This window comes from Dama dama, chromosome 12 (genome assembly GCF_033118175.1).
Source record: "Dama dama isolate Ldn47 chromosome 12, ASM3311817v1, whole genome shotgun sequence".
In the NCBI taxonomy this organism is placed as follows: domain Eukaryota; kingdom Metazoa; phylum Chordata; class Mammalia; order Artiodactyla; family Cervidae; genus Dama; species Dama dama.
This window is the reverse complement of record NC_083692.1, coordinates 82,713,886-82,729,194: the sequence shown is the minus strand read 5'-3', so window position 1 is coordinate 82,729,194 and position 15,309 is coordinate 82,713,886. Positions and strand designations below refer to the sequence as shown.

At 35.3% G+C, this 15,309-nt stretch overlaps 1 protein-coding gene across 8 annotated transcripts in view; it reads right to left on the bottom strand.

Moving 5' to 3' along the window:
* The window catches only part of MYO9A (myosin IXA), a 239,522-nt gene that overhangs the window by 133,412 nt on the left and 90,801 nt on the right, over positions 1-15,309 (bottom strand). For all 8 annotated transcript variants that reach the window (XM_061157939.1, XM_061157937.1, XM_061157942.1 and 5 more), the window contains 3 exons: positions 14,242-14,331; positions 9,879-9,995; positions 7,342-7,476 (listed from right to left, as the gene is read on the bottom strand). In XM_061157939.1, the coding sequence (XP_061013922.1) occupies positions 7,342-7,476; positions 9,879-9,995; positions 14,242-14,331 (342 nt within the window). The remainder of the gene's footprint in view (positions 1-7,341; positions 7,477-9,878; positions 9,996-14,241; positions 14,332-15,309) is intronic.

Here is a 15,309-nt window from a genome sequence, read left to right as displayed (position 1 = left end):
ACAGCATATGTCTATTTTCTTTTAATGGTACATGCAACCAAATTTTCTGATTAGAATCCTATTTGTGATTCCACTCAGATGGAAAATTAAGTTTGATTTGTTTTACCTACACTATCTGATGACTACACTAAGGAAATATATAAAAAGAAAAAGACTAATTTCTCCCACACAACTCAAAGCCATCAAAAAGAACTACTGAATCATCAACAGTGAATTTAATGAAACAATGTCTGAGAAAAGTGGAAAACTACCACTTCCAGTGATTGCTGATAAAAATCATATAGAATTCATACATACTGAACTTTGGCAAAAAAAAACAGAATAACTTTCAAAAGGCGGGGGCAGAGTAGTTTCCCCAATTCCAAGACTAAATAACTCAAAGCTCACACACTGAGTAACCATTCAAAACTCCCTTATGAAGCCCCCACTGTTCCTTCCTCAGCCTCTACAATGGGAAATAAATACTTTTATTCATCTCTGTGATGCTTTTACTTTTACTTTTTAAACTGGCAGAAAGATGATTCTGAAAATAAAGAAGGTTCTACACTGCAATAATATTTAGGCACCAAATTAATATCCTGTTCATCTGATGGTTTTAGTATTCACTGATTATACTTGCATACCTCTCAGCAAATACAGTGGTTTCGTGCAACAGTGATTTTAATAACTTAATCACTCTTTCTGCATTATCATTATCCTGTAAAGGAAAAGTGGGCCCTAGTATAAACTAGTTACTCTAATTGTAAAAAGTAAATGCTAACTTAATTCTTCCCCCTCAATAGTTTCACAAGCAAGTAATGCTATATAAAGGTCACCCCCAAGCAACGGTAAAGGTTTTTCCCTATTCCTTTGCACAGCATGGATAAAAAGCATACTAGATAGTGTAAGCATATGGATTTTTATATTCTTTACTAGTATTTCAAAATCCCTTCTCATTCCATTTTCCCAATGGTGATTCAGAGCCTCCTGCTCAAAGTTAACTATTATCCTATGTATATAGAATCATGCAATATATATTCTTTCATCTGGCTTTTCTTCTGTTACTCAACATTATGTTTCAGAGAAACATCTATGTTGTCAAATGCATCTAAAGTACATGCATTTTAATTGCTATAAGACACAGGTTATGGAGTACTACATTTACTCATTTATGCATTGTCTAGGCTGCTTTCTCAAAGTAATTGCACAGCTGAGACCACATGGCCTCCAAAACCCAGAAGACTGATTTACTTACACTTTTTTATAGAAAAGGCATACCAAAATCTGCTATGGAGTGTTAACTTTCAAACTTTAAAATACAAGAGAATCACATGAAGAGTTTGTTAAAAAAAAGAAGCCACAAACTCAGAATTTGTGAATAAGCAAGTTTGGGGTAGTGCACTTGGAAGGGGTGCCTAGGTGATACTGATTGTACCAGTAGGGGTGGGAGAAGAATAACTAACTCTTCAAGAACCAGTGATATATTTATATACAATACATTCATCTACTGGACTATTGATGGACGTTACACTCATTTCCAACTTTGACTATTAAAAATAATGGCATCATGCACATTTCTTTACAACTTTTTGTAAGCATTTATACAGATTTGGAGAGTGAAACCACAGGCTTATAAACTACAAACATATAAACTCAGAAGATACTGCCAAACAACCTTCTAAAGTGGCTGTACCAATCTATGCACCCACCACCAGTGTATGAGACTTCCCAGTGCACAGTATTTCTCTAATATCTGTATTATCAGTTTTTTCATTTTAGTCATTCTGGTGAGTGCCTAGAAATATTTAAGTATGGGTTTATTTTCCCTAAAGACTATATCTTTTCCTATGTTTACTTTCCATTTGGATGTCCTCATATGCCTACATTCATGATAAAAAATTCTTAGAAAACATCCTTGCCTTGTTCTCAATCTTAGGGGGAAATCTTTTAGTCTGTTTCCATTAAGTATGATATTAACTGTTGGTTTTTTATAAATGGCCTTTATCAGGAAGTTCCTTTCTATACCTAGTTTGCTAAAGGTTTTGTTTTGAACAAGACTGAGTATGTAATTTTATCAAATGCATTTTATATTTTTATTGAGAACACCATGAATTTTTTTCTTCTTCTGTCTTGTTAAAAGATGAATTAAACTAATTGGTGGTCAGATATAATACACACCAAAAAAACTCCACTTGGTTCTGATATATTATCCTTTTGTATATCTTGCTGGATTTAATTTGCTAATTAAATATTTAAACAAATATTAGCAAACTGAAAACTTCTACTACTAATGTTCTTCACAGATTTAGGTTATCTTGGCTCCCCAAAATATATTCAGAATTGTCCCCTTTTATGTATTCCACATAAAAATTTATGTCAAACTGAAAATACTTCTCTCACCATTGGCAGAATTCATCAATGGTGCCATTTTGGCTTACATGTCCTTTACGGAAAGAATTTTAATTACATATTCAATTTCTTTAATAGCTACGTAATTTTTTTTTTGGTTGCGCTGGGTCTTCATTGCTGCACACAGGCCTTCTCTAGTTGCAGCAAGCAGGGGCTACTCTCTAGGAGCTGTGTGTAGGCTTCTCACTGGGGTGGCTTCTCTCACTGCAGAGCATGGGCTCCAAGTGCCCAGGCTCACTAGTTGTGGCACACGGGCTTAGCTGCTCCACGACATGTAGGATCTTCCTGGACCAGGGATGGAAACTATGTCCCCTGCATTGGCAGGCGGCTTCTCAACCAAAGGATGGCAAGGGAAGTCCCAACAGTTAAAAGACTTGAACTTTGTTTTATCTGTGTCAACACAGTTTTGAAAAGTTTTTTCTCAGATTATTTGATAAGTCTACTTATGGACATAAAGTTGTTTAGTATATTCTGTAACTTTTTAATATGTATAGAATATACAATGATGTAGTCTTTATCATTGGAATTCTGGCTATTTATATCCCTCTCTGTCTTTATGTGTCTCCGTCTCTTTCCCACGCATTTCTTGAGACTTTTATAAATGTTATTGGTCATTTCAAAGTATTACTTACGTTTCAAAGTTTATGATTTTTGTCGATCCCTTCCCATAATATATTTGTTTTCATTTTTATTTTTTCTTTTATTATTTCCTTTTGTTTAGGTTTCTGATCATTTTCAAATGTGTTAACTCATTGCTCTTCAATCCTAAAATATTCTGACAGCTATAAAATTTTCCTCTAATTATATCATTAGTCAAATTTCTTCAGTGACTAAAGTACACCTTTAGACACGTTTGTTTTTTTTTTCCCTTTATTTTTATTAGTTGGAGGCTAATTACTTTACAATATTGTAGTGGTTTTTGCCATACATTGACATGAATCAGCCATGGATGTACATGTATTCCCCATCCCGATCCCCCCTCCTGCCTCCCTCTCCATCCCATCCCTCTGGGTCTTCCCAGTGTACCAGCCCTAGACACAAGTTTTAATATTTAACATATTAGGTTCAATATGTGCTCTAATTTTTTCAATTTCTAAGCTAGTTAGAAATTCATTTCTTAACTTTTAATCATAAAGTATTCTCTAGTTATCTTTTTGTTGATGGTTTCTGATATAACTTCAGTATGGTTTTGAGATCTGTGTGATTTCAATACTGTGAAATTTCCAAGGGACTTTCAGGAGTCTTCTCTATCATCATAGTTCAAAGGCATAAATTCTTTGGTGTTTTGCCTTCTTTACGGTCCAGCTCTCACAACCGTACATGACCACTGGGAAGACCACAGTGTTGACTATACAGACCTTTGTCAGCAGAGTAATGTCTCTGCTTTTCAACACGCTGTCTAAGTTTGCCATCACTTTCCTGCCAGGAAGCAACCATCTTCTGATTTCATGGCTGCAGTCACCATCCACAGTGATTTTAGGGCCCCAGAAGAGGAAATCTGTCACTACTCCCACCTTTTCCCTTCCTATCTGGCACACAGTAATGGGGCTGGATGCCATGATTTTAGTTTTTTATTAATATTCACTCTTAAGCTGGCTCTTTCACTCTCCTCCTTCACCCTCATCAACAGGCTCTTTGGCTCCTCTTCACTGTCTGCCACTAGAGCGGTATCATCTGTGTATCTGAGGTCGTTGATGTTTCTCCTGACTGGCTTGATTTCAGCTTGTAACTCATCCAACATTTGCATTCTTAGGGCTTCTCAAACGTGCGTATGTTGGATTTTTTTGTTTTAATTTTGGAAAATTATCAGCCATTGTTTCTTCAAATATAGCTTCAATCCTATTCTCTCACTTTTACATGTTTTTCCAGAATTCCTATAACACATGTTAGATCTTTTCACTATGTCCCATATGTCTCTTACAATATTTCTATCTTCTGCCTTTATTCATCAAGCTGGTATTTCTTCTATCTTCCAAATCACTAATTTTCTCTTAAGTTATATCTGTGAAAATTAATATTATGTTCTTAATTTCACCTACTTTTTAGTCCTAGATTTTCCTAAACTTAAGATTTTTTTTAAAGTTTGCTGTTCTTTAATAAAATTATCACTTTAAAAAATTTCTTGAAACCACTGTTAAAGTTCATATTTGATAAGATCATTATCTGAATCCCCTATGGTAGTCTACTGTCTCACTTCTCTTGGTTTTTTCTCATGTTGGTTTCCTTCCTTGTATGTCTTAAACAAACATCTCAGTTAAAAATCTGAATGCTCACATGTGGAAAAGTGCAGAGATAACTTTAGTAATGAGATGAGTCTCCATCAGAGACTGGATTTACTCTTAGCAGGTGGCTAAGAACACTAGAAATTCTACGCTGTTTTAACCCAATCAGGAACTGAAATTATTTTAAACTGAGCTTTAGCCCCTATGATGACTGTCTGCTCTACTTCTGCTTTGGTAGTTGGCTTAGTCACTGAGTCATGTCTGACTCTTGCGATCACACAGACTGTAGCCTGACAGGTTCCTCTGTCCATGGGATTTCCCAGGCAAGAATACTGGAGTGGGCTGCCATTTCCTTCTCCAGGGGATCTTCCTGACCCAGGGATTGAGCCTGGGTCTCCTGCATTACAGGCAGTCTCCTGTACGGCAGGCGGATTCTTTACTGACTGAGCCACTGGAAAAGCCCCATTTCTGCTTTACCTTTACTATAAGATATAACCCCTTTGAGGTCTTCAAGCCTCTGGGAGTTGCCAGGGAGCTCCTCTTTTGCTCTTTAATCTGGAGAAAATCCTTTTTGGAAGCCTCTACCAGAAGAGAAATGTCTCTAGCAACAAAGCATTCCCTGAATGCTGAGCTCATCTCCCTAGATTTCACGCTTGCATATCTGAGCCCTGTAAAACTTCACTTATTTGAAGGTACTCCAATGCTTTCAATTATGTTTTGTTCAGTTTTTTCATTTTTTAGATGTTCTGCAAGGCACGTTTGGTCAAAATTTTCTAGTCTGACATCCCCAGAAGTGGGACAGACAAAAGAACAACTCCCTAGATTATGAACTTGACAATAAGATTCCTCAACTCTAAACTGTTTATCTTCAACGGCTAACAGTGCCTGAAATATAATTGACTCTCTTCAATACATCTTCCACAGTTCCAATTCAAATGTTTGCTAAACATACTTCAAATAGCTCCCCATTCTCTAACAGAAAAATTCTAATCTTCTCTGAACAACTATCTGATCGAGACTATCTCATCAAACATATCTCCTTTCCTGCCCTCATCCTTATACCCTGTATTTTTGCTACACTGAATCATTTCCAGTTCATCAAAAGTGCTGTGCTATTTTATCCCTCACAGTTTTAAAGATATTGTTATCTTTAAAATGTCTTTTCCCTATTGAGTCTGGTGAGCTCAACTTTCTATTCAAAACTCTATTCCAGAGTCACTCTATTCCTAGGAAATCTCTGCAGACTTTCAACAAATTCTAATAAATTTCATCCTTTCTATCACTGCTGCTGCTGCTAAGTCACTTCAGTCGTGTCTGACTCTGTGCGACCCCATAAACGGCAGCCTACCAGGCTCCACCGTCCCTGGAATTCTCCAGGCAAGAACACTGGAGTGGGTTGCCATTTCGTTCTTCAATGCGTGAAAGTGAAAAGTGAAGTGAAGTCGCTCAGTCGTGTCCGACTCTTTCTATCACTACTTTACCTTATATCTGATTTTAGTACCTATCATCCTGCATGGCAATATATTACATATCTCTCCCATGTATTAATTTTGGGCAAGACTTAGAAGTGAACTTCAGTAATTAAAATTCTCAAAATGTTTCCTCCCAAAGCATCTTTGGTATATTTTTATTTCTATCACTTAATGGTAAGCACTACATGTTAGGTGATATTATAGAAAATAATACTATCTTTTAACAGTGGTGCTTAAATAGTTGTGCTTAAAGCCAAGACAGAGCAAGCCCCAATGACAGGAAACTGTTGTGATTTTCTGTTCATTTCTTTTCTTCATTATTCCTTTGAGTTGAATGTGAACCCACCTTCTATTTATGTCTTCATACGCAAACTTAACTTCTGTGCTATAAACTCAACTTGTTACTGAATTCAAACCTGGCTTAGAGAAAGAACCCACATTTCTTTCGACCCTGCAGTTACCCTAAGAATTCTCATGTAAACTGATGGCTTACTCTTCCTATCCTAATTCAGTCAATTTGAGCATTTCATAAAAAACATGTAGTTACTCAATTTGGTACTCTCTATACTGTCCTGTTTCTTTGTATCCACATTCTAAGCTGATTTAAGATTCTATTAATAAGCTCCTCTATCCCATCCTTGAACTAAAGAGATCAAAGGAATCAAACAAGCATACTTAATATGACACACTGTGACCAAGGCCACAAAAGCAATTAAAAATCAAAAACATCAACAAAAATCAAAACAAATCCATAGATCTTTTCATTCAAAGGTTCCATCAAATAAGCACATATTACTGATTCTACTTGAGGCCTTTTAATTAAAACAGAATACCCTGTGTGATAAGGCCTAAAAATCTATGCTCTCATCTGTCATTTGCTTACACTAATATGAAGATAATAATATCTTTATTGAAATCAACACTTAAAATACTTATCATGACTATGACTCAAAAAACTTATGTGGTGTATGTGAAGGTGCAGGTGGGGGTTCAGGGAGTGGGGAAGGGGCAAGTGGACACACATTCACATCCTCACACATGTGTGTGCTCAGTCGCTCAGTTGTGAACCCATGCACTGTAACCCGCCAGGCTCCTCTGTCCTTGAGATTTTCAAGGCAGGAATACTAGAGTGGGTTGCCATTTCCTCTTCCAGGGAATCTTCCCAACCCAGGTATTGAACCCACGTCTCCTGCATCTCCTGCATTGGCAGGCGGATTCTTTACCACCAAGCCACCTGGGAAGCCCATTCAGGTACTCACTTGCTCCAATTTAAAGATATGCTGATTAAAGTAGTGTTGTAAACGTTCATTAGCAAAATTAATACAGAACTGTTCAAAGCTGTTATTTTCATAATCTTCAAACCCAAAAATATCAAGAACACCAATGGACAAAGTCTGTGAAAAACAAGAAAGAAATTATGGTTAAAAAATGATGCTTAAATTTATTTCATGAACAAGAGTCACAATATAAGTAGCAAAATGTTCAAAGTTCTTTGACAGCAGTAGAGGAAAATTTGAGGGGACCCAGTGGTCAACCAAAATATACTAAAAATAAAAAGCACTTTAGTTCTCTTTATCGTCATCATTTTCTTTTTATCTTAATTATAAAAATACATCCAAAGTTTTAACACATGTAATTCACTGATTACTTCACAGAAATGTACAAAGCAGAGTTAAAGACTTGTTACCTCAATACCACAAATCTCTAAATCCCCAGAGACAAGGGAAGGGAAAAAAAAAAGGCTATTGGAAAGTCAGAAGGTTAGTAAAGTAAAGCTAGGTTAACCCTGGGTATGCCTGGTTCTGCCAAAGGATCATGCAAATTTTCCTAGTTTGACTTCTCTATCCCAATAAAATTTTGCTTTAAGATAAGCTAACAAGCATATTTCTTGTCTTACACAGGCTAGAAATGAAACTGGATATCAGAATATGTGGTTTTTTGAAGTTACAAGATTAAAAACTTTTAGCAAAGTAGTCATACAAGATTTATGACATTAACTTAAAAAAAAAAAGATTTATGACATTTAACAGTTCTAAAAAGATTACAGCAAACCACTTCACCATCCTCAATTTCTGCTCCCTAAAGTCAAAAACACTCAAATCTTTTTAGTTATGTGGTACAGAATAGTATAATATAGTAAAAAGTGCTTATTCTTCTATTTCTTGATATGACACTTCCAGAAACAATCTTCTAACTTCTTGCTAAGGACGTTGAATATTCAGTCCTAACACCCCAAACTATTATTCTTCCCACACCCCACCTCATGCTTAAAATAGAGTTGTATGACAGCTGTGATTAAATGAAACAATTTTTCTCCACTGGTGCTAAGAAATACTGGGCAAACTGATGTAATGAGTGATAAATAGCAAGAGACTTTTAAAAGTCTCCATTATGAGTGTTTTGTTTGATTACTTCTGCTGACTAATTCTAAGCCCTTACAAAAAGCAGTGAAAATAATGATCTTCAGAAAGAAATCAATTTGGTAAATTAGATTAAAATTTAAATCAATTTCCTACCAGTGGACTTAAGGCATGACATGGTCATATAAGAGCAACTGTATTAATATATTTAAGACGGTAGGATTAAGTAATAAAGATGACGTTGCTATTTGGCCTGAAAAGGTAGACTATTTCATAAAAGTTGTTGGGGAATAAAAATGGATTTGAAAAGATTAAAGGTAAATATCTAAAATCTACCATGTTAAAAAATAAAATCCAGCTGGGGAAAAAACATAAACATAACTGTGAACACAAACATGAACAGAAATTAAATTCTAAAAGTATGAGAATAAACATTCATACTTTATAAACTTGGCCTAGACAAGCCCTTCCTATATAAGGAAAATAAACAAATAAAACCTAGGGCAATAAAGTAAAATAATGACAGATTTAACTGGGGACAAAACTTTAAAATATATAGGCTTAAGAACATAATACGAACAAATCTTATAAGTTGAGAAAATATTTGCACTATGTATCAGAAACTTTGTCTCTGCAATATCCAAAATGACTTGTAATAAAATGACAAATAAGATAAAAATAGCAAAAATATATAAAGAAATAATAAAATAGAGAAAACATGAGAAGATACTCGTCTTTCATCTAACACTGAAAAGATTGATAATAAAATAGTCCCCCTTATCAGATTAGCAAGATGAAAATACTGATAATGTTCAACTGAGTAAAGTCACAGGGAAACAGGCACTTCCATTCATCTTTAACGAGGTGTAGTCTTTTTTGAAAAGCCACTTAGCAGTAGCAACCAAACTTTTTAAATATATACGTATCCTTAAGTCCAAGAATTTGAGGATTTTATCCTAGAGAAATCTGCACAAAGAATATCTCCTACATAATCATTTATAACAATAAAAAATGTATTTGAATATATTTGAATTTATGCTACATATGCATATTATATAATATTACAATATTAAAAATAATGAGGTCCAGATATATATCAAGACATAGCTAGGTTAAAAAAATACAAATTAGAAACAATGCAGGTAGCATGATCCTCTTTTTACATTTAAAAGCAACTCTGTACAGGTACATCTACAGGAATGTAAGGACATAGGGTAAAAGCTCTGACGCACAGAAAGAACAGTTTCCCTGAATAGGGTCATAGAAACAGTAGTAAGGAGAGAAATATCAGGAAATATTATAAGGTGATATAAGGTGAATACTATAAGGTGATACTTATTGCTATATACAATTCTGTGTTTTTAAAAGTCATGCATTAACCATTTTATTAAAACAGTTTTTCAGGAAAAATATATTAGGGTCCAACATATGTCTACCTTGGTATTTTGCTCCAAATCTTTACTATTCATAAGTGCATGATTAATCCGAAAAACGATCCAGTCAAACAGGGCACTATATAAAGACTTAGCCATAGAGTTCCTCACTGTCACAGCCTAGGGAAAAAAAAAAGTTAGGAATCCAAGTGAAATTGGCAACAATCTGGAAAAAAAAAAGCTTATTATCTTGAAAAATAAATTAATTTTTATCTCAATAATTTATAATTGAAGTTTTCTATATATACTCATTAATTTAATCCAACTCAGGAAATCCAGGCTAAAACTGCCATGAAAGATTAAAAAAGCAAAATGTAGGTCACTCAATTCAAAATAGCTTTACTAAAAATTGGGGTATATATTTCATCTAGTAAAGAAGATAGAATAGGAAGTTTATTAACAAATGAACTTTGCCAGCTAAAGTGAGGAAGAATATTCCAGGAATAGGAATAAACCTGTTAGCAAACAGCATCAGTTATCTGTGGAACTTGAAACAATAATAATACCACCACAATACATTCCTAGTTGTCTTCAGCCTGTCATCCACAGTAACATCTAGAAGCTCTTCCTCCCCAAACACTAACAATTCTTTCATTACGGAGTTATGGTGATTTATTTTTTTCCCTCACCTCAAGCTTTCCCCAGTTTATGGAAACTCTGTATATATACTGAGTTTTTGTGAAAACCTGAAACTGATCTAAAAAATGAAGAAAATTACTTGAAGAAAATTCAACATTTAGAAGGCACTCAACCTAAAAAGAGGGTTGGGGAAGCACATGTCTTAGACGATTGAATACTATCACTTAAAAAAGCAAATCCTAATAATTTACGTATTTATTATTTAGGGACTTATTTTGAAGTTTATATATTAGAGTAGGTACAGAGCATTGACTAAGAGCTAGACTATATTCCAATTTCAGTTTCTTACTTATTCTAACAATTTGAAATTTGTCAACTTGCTGAAACTCTTAGGCTACAATTTTTTCTTACAACTGTAAAATGGAGACAATACAACAACTGACTACATGTAAATGATGAATGAATTTCTGAATTTAAGTGGAAAAAAAAGCTTCAAGTTGCTAGAACACAAACTAATTACTATTACCTACATAGAAAAAGAGAAAACAGGCATCAAATTCTCTATCCAACAATTAAAACTTGAAAATAATTGGAAAATGTTTAGAAGTTCTGAGAGAAAAAATAATGTGGACCTAAAATTCTATTCATAGGCAAGTGATCAACAAAGTATCTTTAAAATATCAAGAAAATCAATAGCAGAATATATAGAGAGAATAATCATTCTATGCTTCTGAGGGGTGGGGGGGGGGGAATATCGGATTAAGAAAATCTGATTAAATTCAGCAAAAGCAAAATATTTTAAAACATAGAATAAGAAAACATGCTAGTTGCCATAATCAATATAAATGAGCTGAATTTTTCATTAAAGGACAATCCTTCATGTCAAATTAAAAGATTCAGAGAAAATTCAAATATATGAATATGCCTTTTTGCACCATAACTCCCAATATTACACTTTTAGCCTCTTTTCTCTGAAATGCAGTCTTGTCATAGCTTGACCTCAATAAGCCCAAATACCAATTAATCATTTTCCCACTCAAACAAGATCTTGTTTAGCGCTTCCTGTCTCACTGAATGTTACCAATATTCTTACAGTTGTATGTACCACAAAATCAGGATTCATGCCTGACGTCTCCTTCTTTCTCCCTGCTTCCCACTAAGAACTCACTGCCAAATCTTGTTGACTTAATCTTCTAAATTTTTTTCTTTTTAAATACACCCACTTCTACCTATCAGAATGTCACCTTTCTAGACACAGCAGTAAGCATCTTTCTCCTCAGGAGTAGTAACTACTATAGCCTCCAAACTCACCTTTGCACATTCACTCTTGCCCTCTGTGTTAGAATCCTAAGATGGTTCCCAAGACTCCCATCACTGGGTACACATGCTCTCTAAATCCCCTTCCTCTCTAAATCCCCTCACAGTTAGTGACAGCAGGACTGTAAAGATGATGGATTTCACTCCTATACTATCTTATGTTATATGACGAAGGTGAAGGGATTTTAAATATATAATTATGGCCCCAAATTAGCTGAAATTTTTAGTTAACTCAAGAGATACTGTCCCAGGTAGAGGTGGCTTACTAGGGAGTGAGCGCATGCCTCAGAGGTTCTCGTGCTGGACCTGAAGAAGCAAACTGCTATGCCGTGTACAGGACCACACGATAGGAAATGCCAAGTACACTCTAGCTGCTGAGAATGGCCCCTAACAGCAAACAAGAAATTATGGACCTCAGTCCTACAAGGAAGTGAATCCTGCCAACAAATTGTGAACCTGAAAGAGGATGTTGAGTCTCAGATTAAAAAACAGCCATCAAGAATATCTTGACTTCAGCCTGGTGAAACCCTGAGCAGAGGACCCAGCTAACCCAGGCCCAGATCCATGGAAACTTTCTGATAATAACTTTGTGTTGTATTGTCACTAAAGCTTGTTACACAGCTACAGGAAACTAACACTCTCCTCCAACTGATTGTTCACGTTGCTGTCAGATTGTCCTAAAAAAAAAAAAAAAAAAACTCTAAGGCAACTTTTTTGCTTAAAACACTTCTTTCCATTGCTTTTCCGAAAAAAATACTAAAATCCTTAAGGACTGCTCTTCATTTTACCCATAATGCCTAGCACAATTCTAGACACAAAAAGCTTTTTCAAATATTTCCTAAATAAATAATAAATACACCAAACAAACATGCTCAGTTGCTCAGTTGTATCTGACTCTTTGCAGCCCCAAGGGATATAGTCCACAGGCTCCTCTGCCCATGGATTTTTTCAGGCAAGAATACTGGACTGGGGTGCCATTTCCTACTCCAGGGGATCTTCCAGACTAAACAAACATAAACCAAAATAAAACAGGGGCAACAAAAATAATCTCAGAAAGCTGAATTTAAAGTTAAAAGATGCAAATAAACATAACAAATATTTAATAATCAAAAAAGTGGAGAAAGAAAATATAAAAGCATTGAACCTTTATGTAAAAGAAGAGCAAAACTCTTAAATGGTTTCTTTTTCTGTGGCCTACAATGGCGCTCTCAAAGTTGGCAGCTATAAAATATGACATAAGATACCTGAATAATGAAGAAATGCGGACAGGTACAATCAGGAGAGACCCAAAAAAATGCGATGAATGGATCAACGTCTGCCTAGAGAGCATTCTTTACACTTAAATCACTATTTTCCCACCTCCATGTCTTCTAGTCTCACATTCTTATCCTACGTTTATAATAGTCATCACTATGATTTCTCATCATTTCTGTAAAATTTCACCATAAAGTAGTAGACCTTTCAATAATTTTCCTACTCCTATATACTTCCAGTATATTTGGGCTTCCCTTGTGGCTCAGCTGGTAAAGAATCCACCTGCAATGCAGGAGAACTGGGTTCAATCCCTGGGAAGGGAAGATCCCCTGGAGAAGGGAAAGGCTACCCACTTCAGTATTTCGGCCTGGAGAATTCCATGGACTGCATAGTCCATGAGGTCACAAAGGGTTGGACACGACTGAGCAATTTCACTGTGAAGTGAAGTCGCTCAGTCATGTCCGACCCTTTGTGACCCCGTGGACTGTAGCCTACCAGGTTTCTCAGTCCATGGGATTTTCCAGGCAAGAGTACTGGAGTGGGTTGCCATTTCCTTCTCCAGGGGATCTTCCTGACCCAGGGATCGAACCCAGGTCTCCCGCATTGTAGGCAGATGCTTTACCCTCTGAGCCACCAGGGAAGCCCACTCTCATATACTTGAGTGGTAAAACAGTAATATTGGCTCCCTGTAGCAATAAAACTTTAGTGGAAGCCTTACTATACAGATGACATTTAAAGCCATGGGGCTGAGTGAGACAATTGAGATAAAAAGTATACAGAAGACAAAGACTGTCCTACGGAACCCCATCCTTTATCAACAGACTCAGGAAGAAGAAAAAAACAAACAAAAAGAACTGCCAAGGAGTGGCCAACAATGGAAAAGTAACCCAAGAGTATGATGTGCCAGAAGATATGATGTGCTCAAGAAGAAAAAATCATTTGTGTCAAATATTGCTACCTATCCATATTAATCAAATGAAAATTAAAAATGGTGATGAGATTAAGACCATTGGAGAAAAATGTAAGCATACTGTTTCAATCACATTCAACTTTAAAAGTTTCCAAGTTGATAGAAAATTCATAATCAAGTTTCAAGAGCCCAGAAAATATTTCAATCAACACTACTGTCATTTTCATTCTATTAAGAGCAAGAATATAAACCTAAACTTCAAAAAGCATTTAGAGTTCCCCGATTTCAAAGAAAATCTATTCATACCTCTGCCAGTTTGTATGGTAAAATAAGCTTTTCTCCCACTGTCACAGTCTTCCTTGTAACTAGTGCCTCGAACAGCATCTCTTCTTTAACCTATACAACAGAAAAGTAAATTCAATATAAGATTTATAACAATGGTTGAATTACTTATTGAAACATCAAACAGAGAAAAACATAATGAGAAAAGCAAATATGCAATAGAGAAAAAACAAAAAGACAATACACTGGGCAATTTAATTATTGGCCAAAGTGGAATTTAAGTGTCCCACTCACCCTTCTTCACCACAAAAAAGACACAAAGGGTAAATAAGACAGTTTGGTCTTTTTAAAGTTTTCTTTCTGATCATAACAGAGAAACATGTTTCATTGCGCAGAGTATGAAAAATACACAATAGCACAAAAAATATTTTAAGACAGTCAGTCATAATCCCACAACCTGGATACAAGGACTAAAAAATGACAATACTTTTTTTTTCTAAATTCTTGTTTATTAACTGAATTTATCTGGCTGCACCAAGTCTAAGTTGTGGCATATGGGATCTGAGCTCCCTGACCAGTAATCGAATCCAAGTTTTCTGCTTTGGGAACATGGAGTCTTAGCCACTAGACCACGAGGGGCATCCCAACAATATATCTTGAATTCCAGGAACATTACAATGGATAGTTATTGATGTTTCAGATGTTTATTTTCACTTACAGATGCTAAACTTTAAAATAAAGTTGATGCTTCCTTCATTCTTACTCTCTCTATAGAAGCCAAAATAATCATGAAGTTCTCATGTATCACTTCAGTTCATGTTTTTACACTTATAAAACAACAATGAGTCATTACCCTGCCACCAGCAAACTCATGACAGGTCAATCATGTTTTAAAATAAATAAACCTTCTTTTGGAGCATCCATTGCTGAATCTTCTAATTCCAAACAACAGAAACATATTCAGGCAAATTAACTTCACAAGATGAATAGCCAAAGTTTAAATGTAAAAACCTCAACCTTTCAGATATATCTAAAATATTTCAAGAATCAAATTATCGATAATGCAGATTATACAAAATGACAAAACTAAGA